Here is a 6,172-nt window from a genome sequence, read left to right as displayed (position 1 = left end):
CCCAACCCACACACGCTCTCTCTTGGAAATCCCTCCTTCTTCCTCTCCGCCTCTGATTCCCATTCCTTTACACACTGTTTTAAACGTTTCCCACCCGTTCTCCGCCTCTTCCCGCCTCCTGAGCCTGGGTTAGCACCCGATTCGAATGTTATAGTAGGTACAGTAGGTACATACTAAACCATTTATATGGACCTATTTTCACGTGATAACGTCCATTCAATGGGCTGACAAGTGGTCAGTGGGTATAACAGTAACTATAAACTGTGAGAAAGTTCTAACAATCATTGAAACGGATGGGAATAACACGTTCCAAACCCCAATAATTGGTTGATCACTGTCCGTAGGCTATTTTCTTTTTTTATCGTCTCTTTTTTCGTTCCTTTTTCTTCGCACCTTTTTCTTTCTTTATTATTAGAGAATATTTTTAATTTGTTTTAAACTGTTGTCTTCCTCTGCTATAAGGCTACAGAGTCTATCAGCACCTGTGTTTGAGACAGAGGAGAGGTGGGGGTTATTGTAAATGATTCTGACATGAGTAGAAACAGACTTTTTCCAGGCTGTGCCACACACAGCGCTCCAGTACCAGTCCTACAGCCCAGCATTTCAGCAGATCCAGCAGCCCATCATTGAACCTACACCTAACTTGAACCTAACAACACCAATAACCAATATTGCTGAGTCTAGTTTGTCCAGTATATGTTTGAAGGAACTGACTTCTAGATATCTAAATAATAATAATAATAATAATAATAATAATAATAATAATAATAATAATAATAATAATAATAATAATAATAATACTACAAGCAGAAATAAGCACTGGAAATGAACCGTTAATAGACGTTTACTGACTGCGCACTGAAGAAACGGAATCTATTTTATTTAAATGTGTATTACTTACACATTGTATAATACAGTTTTACATTTTGGCACTTACAGTGTACAAGTCAGAAAACCTAGGATAAAAAAATAATCTGGAAATGAACATTAAAAAGAATTAGTGAATAATTAATAATAATGCTTGCTATAACAAACACATATTCAAGATTTTGCATTATTTTCGTTTGAGGGTACAATTATGAAAAGTGTACTGTTTTTTTAATGTCGTACCTCTGTTTTAGTGTGCTGAGTTGTATTTGTTTGCCGCCATATGACACGGTTAAATCTAGTCTATTTGTTGTATTGGCATTTTTTAAATCATATAGACACCGTATTACTCAGCTATTCCCTCCCCCAAAAAGTTATAGGGTTGATATAGTCAGCACTGTTTGTGTTTATTATTAGTAACAGGTTGCTGTAGAATAGGCCTGTATGTACATTAGAGATAGGAAGAACAGGACATTCCCTGTGGATACGTGCGGTATTCAAAGGGCACTTACAGTATGTAACATCAACCCTGTAAAGAAGTGAGGGATTAGTGAACAATGTGCATCAGCAACCCCTCTGCTGGAGGATGTTCATGCAGCTCTTTCCCGCTGAAACCCCCCACCAGGCCCGGATACCCTCTCAGCCGAGAGGAAGCTTAGCTACTGGACTTTGAAGCGACGATTAATACACACACACACGCAAATATGTGCACACATCCAAATCCAGTAAATTCAAGGTCAAACACCATTCTTTATCTTACTTCAATGTCTTGAGTTGAACTTGTCCTTTAATATTATTTCCAGCAGTGGAGGGTCTGTGGGAGAATTCCCACCCTCTTACATACATATTAAAAAAATACTTTAAAGCAGATCTTAACGTACAATTATGTCTTCCTTTGACTTTGTCGTTACTAATATTTGTCTAATGACAGTTTAATTGAGCAGATGCTTGCTGTAAAACAAAGTATTTGCTTTAAATATTCAGTGATTTGGTAAATAATTAATCGGTAATTTATTTATTTTTATATCAAACCAGTAATACAGCGATTGTTTCGAATAGCTGAACAGCTGAAACAGTTGGATTAATTTACCACAATGTACATATAACTGCACACATTTACTGTTACAGCTGCTATCACACTCAAAAATGCTGGCTTATAAATATTATAATTTATCTAGCCCAGGGTTACTATATAACAGGATAAACGGTTGGGTAAATTTAGCGCACGTTCCTTCGCAAATTACCCAAATAACGTCACTTAAATGTCCCATTGAAGTTGTTTGAGATTGATGTCTACCTCTAATCTGATTAGAACACATTCACCGTGGAACACAGTGAAAACAAACATAACCTTAGCAGGCAAATAATATTTATGTTAGTGTTTATTATTTGAAACGACTTATTCAATAAACAGAACTGGAAAAGAAACTATTACTGTTTATCATCATTATTGTTTCACGAATATTTCTAATATTAATCTGATTGAGACTGGCTTGACTATAATGCAGCGTATTGGTCACCTTTGATCGGACCATGTCACAGTAAAAGTGTGCACTAATCAAAGTTATCTCATGTTGAAGATGGAAAGGGCTTTATTGGTATGCATTATGTAGTTATATATGTAGGGCACAGTGCAGATAAGAAATGTGTTATGACAAATTGATGATTTGAATTATTTTTAATTCGCTGTATCTTTTTATACAATTAAGCTTTTTTTATTAGTGATAGCATAGTCCACATGCGAGTTTGTCCACATGTGTTTGCTGGTCTCTTCAGGACTCATTTCTGACTCTGGAAATAAATGAGAACATTATGTTAAATAGATGATTAAATGTTTTTTAGCATTACACACTGTTTTACTGTCCTTACTTTCGTCGCAGGTTGTTTTCTCTCAGGTTTTACAGGTGTGTCATTCCGCCAGCTCACCTGTAGGTCGCAGCATCACACCTGATCATTATGTCTTGCCGCGTAAAACATGTCTGCGTTGTGGACAATAGTTGATCTCTTTAGGTTCAGAGTCACATCACTGACCCATCCGAATGCACTGTACTCGTCTCTTGGGCATCTGCCAATAACACGCAAACTATACAATGACAGACGCTGAGTGTGTGGACTGTGGTGAGTGAGTGATCACAAGATGTAAAATGTTGTCAGAAAGACAACGTGCGTTCTGCAGTACAAGATTTTAGAGAATTAAAGTTAAAATGTAAAATCATGTTTCAGCACCGCGGACAGCGCAGCTGTGAAGAAAGTGAAGAAAGACGGCCTAAAGAATAAATGAATAAACAATGAACACACAAGCTGCTGATAATACTGATTCAGAACTGGCCACATGAATTGTACAATTTATATAAATGTATAACGCCCACCTGTAGATTACGGTCAGAAACGAGGGATAATGTCTGATGAAGGTTTTAAATTTCTGGCTTCAAATAACTGAGCCTGTTAACAAAGAACATTAAATGTATACGTTTCTTTTTTGTTTGCATTACATCTTTTAATGTTGATGATAGAAAAACAATAATAAAACAGCCTTAATTTAACATTCTCGCAAAAGCGGTTGGTGATCAAATTATGCCATTAATTCAATGTTCAAGTTTTGAATGGTTGGGTCTCGTAAAAACTCACAATGCTTTTAGGCGAATGCTGCTACCTTCAAATAATAATAATTATTATTACAATGAATGAATTATTTTATTTTACTGTCCCACTCTACACCCCGTAAACACAGTTTAAGCTATAATAATAGAATACAAACAGTACATATCCAGTTTAAATAAGGCTTAATTGTAACAATAAATATAAAACCATAACGTTGAATCAATGTTAAATCAATGTAAAATAGGTGTGCAAATCTAAATAAACGTCAGAGACCACCGATGTTTCAGTACATTAGAGATGGAAAAAAGTCTATTCAACATCCTTTCGCTATCAAGGAGTGCACTCTTGTTCCCTATACACATTTATAGGGAATCTTAAGATCGTAATGCACAATCTTAAACTAATAGCAGGGGCTTTTTATAGCATTTATTATTTTGATTATAATTATTTTTATTCTTAGCCAACAACAATTACTAAACAACAATAACATTAACAATAAAACAGTATATTATATAATTTACTTAAATAGTTTAAAAATAAAGCAGATACTGTCGTAATACCTTTGGCAATTTTTTAAACGAATAGTTTAACTATCATAATTAAACTTAAAATAAACTTTATTAAATGTTAAGACAAAGTTACTTAAAATAATTACACTTATATTTTAAGTTCACTAAAACTCAAAACGTTAAATAAACGGTATCGGAACTTGAATTCTAGCATTCATTTTAAACGTTATTGCTAGTCTGGCAATAATGACAGAACAGGTGTAAGTGTTCTTGCGCGCACGTGCCGCATTCTTCAAGAAGCACCGAGCTGTGAAAAGTGTTTGGTATAAGACACACAGAAATAGATACACACATGTACACGTGTCAACCGCTGCATCTTTTTTTATCTTTATTAACAAAGGAACTCCAGTCTCTCTCTCTGAGCAGCTCCGCAGCAGCTAAAACGCCCGCGCTCATTATACATTATTACACATTATTTAAAAATGATCAACAACATCAACATCACGGTACAAACTATATACACTTAAATACACATAATAAACCGTACTTCTGACACTGTCTTACACAAGTGGAAATGAATCAGTACCAAACACGCAGAACAGTCACTGGGTGAGTCAATTTTACAGCAATGTGTTCTAAATGATTCACATCACTCGACAGAAAAGTGCACATAATGAGTGTGTGTGTGTGTGTGTTTCTTAGTGTTTCTATTGTAACTTTCTCATGCAAATAAACACATCTCGCCTGGTCATGTGCGTGTGTGCGCTCTTGAGCGCGATCATGTCCGTGTGTATCCTTGTCTCATCCAAAACTTGTCTTGTCGTGTATGTTTGTGTTGTGATGACTGTAGACCTTTATGATTGTGTGTGTGTTCGTCCTCAGGACAGCAGAGAGTCAATTCTGAAGGGGTGGTAAGGGGTCTCTCGTGGAGCGCAGTAAGGAGGGGTGTATCGTGGCGCGGGGCTCAGGAAGGCCGGCTGAGGCGCGAGGCTGGAGAGCGGCGTAGGGGGCGCGTGGAGCGCCTGGCAGTTCATGAGAAACGGTGCAAACTGTAACGTGAGGCTGGCGAAGTCCTCCGCGCGCTCCCTGCGCCGGAACGACGGCTTGCTGAGGATGCTCTCGATGGCGAAGGGGCCGGTGAAGCGCGCGCCTCCGGCTGCACTGTCGGCAGGTAAGCGTTGGAGAGCGCGCTCCCGTGACCCAGGGTCCCTGCTGGTCTTCTTGCCGATGCGCTTCCTCCGGCGGCGGAACACGCCGTCCGCAAACGTGTACTCGCTGTGCGGGTTCAGCATCCAGTAGTTGTCCTTGCCCCAGGGGCGCGAGGGGTCGCGCAGCACTTTGAGGAAGCAGTCATTGAGCGACAGGTTGTGGCGCACCGAGTTTCGCCAGCCCGTGTAGGAGCCGCGGAAAAACGGGAACTTCTTCATCAGGTAGTCGTTTATCTCGGCCAGCGTGAGGCGCCCGGAGCTCGAGTCCCGGATGGCCATGGCGATCAGGGCGATGTATGAATACGGGGGCTTGGGACGGCGCGCGTACGCCTTCGGCTTGCTGTCTGAAGCGCCCGCTTCCTCCGCCTCCTCGGACGGTGTTAGCACCGGTGTCGCTGTTTCCGGGGCCGGACTGCATGCTGCGAAGTCCCCGTCCGAGCCTAGCTCGTCCTCAGCGGACAGCGGAGAGTCTGGCGACATCGCGGCCACAGAGAAAACCTCCAGCTTCATACCGGCACGCGCCTGCTGTGAACGCGGCACACTGTGCTCATCCACGAGAGGATAAAATAGTAAAATAAAAACACACAGCGCGCGCACGCTGCTTTCACGGAACAAGTGTGAGCCAGAAGACCGGTGTGAGAATATATAAACAAGACCGGGAGAAAGGGGACGCCCAGGAGAAGGGCGGGGCTTCGCGTACCCACCTGCTGTAGGTGAAAATCGTCTATATAGAAGAGAGTCAGGTAGAAGAGTGTGGCCATTCTTAACTGCTGCTCACTGTGTTACAAAAAAGTCAAATTAAGTAACCTTATTTCTCGCCACTGTGTGATTGTTGACTGCCGAGTGCTACTGGCTGTATGAGTGTAAAACGTGATTGTTTTTTGTTTGTTTCTTTCTTTTCTGTTTTCTCTATCTATCTCTTCTACATGTATGGAGATGCCCTGTTCCTGATGTTGCCTAGTCTGGCTCTCCACTGCCCGCTGTGTT

General features: G+C 40.4%; 1 protein-coding gene across 1 annotated transcript; it reads right to left on the bottom strand.

Moving 5' to 3' along the window:
* Nucleotides 1–4,336: 4,336 nt before the first annotated feature.
* Nucleotides 4,337–5,808, bottom strand: foxq1b (forkhead box Q1b). Its single transcript, XM_007258175.4, has one exon. It carries the CDS (start codon nucleotides 5,693–5,695, stop codon nucleotides 4,856–4,858), a length of 840 nt encoding a protein of 279 aa, XP_007258237.2. The 5' UTR covers nucleotides 5,696–5,808; the 3' UTR covers nucleotides 4,337–4,855.
* Nucleotides 5,809–6,172: the final 364 nt, after the last annotated feature.

The sequence above is a fragment of the Astyanax mexicanus genome, chromosome 1, assembly GCF_023375975.1.
Source record: "Astyanax mexicanus isolate ESR-SI-001 chromosome 1, AstMex3_surface, whole genome shotgun sequence".
Classification (NCBI taxonomy): Eukaryota; Metazoa; Chordata; class Actinopteri; order Characiformes; family Acestrorhamphidae; genus Astyanax; species Astyanax mexicanus.
The sequence above is the reverse complement of the archived record's forward strand: the minus strand, read 5'-3'. Positions and strand labels throughout refer to the sequence as shown.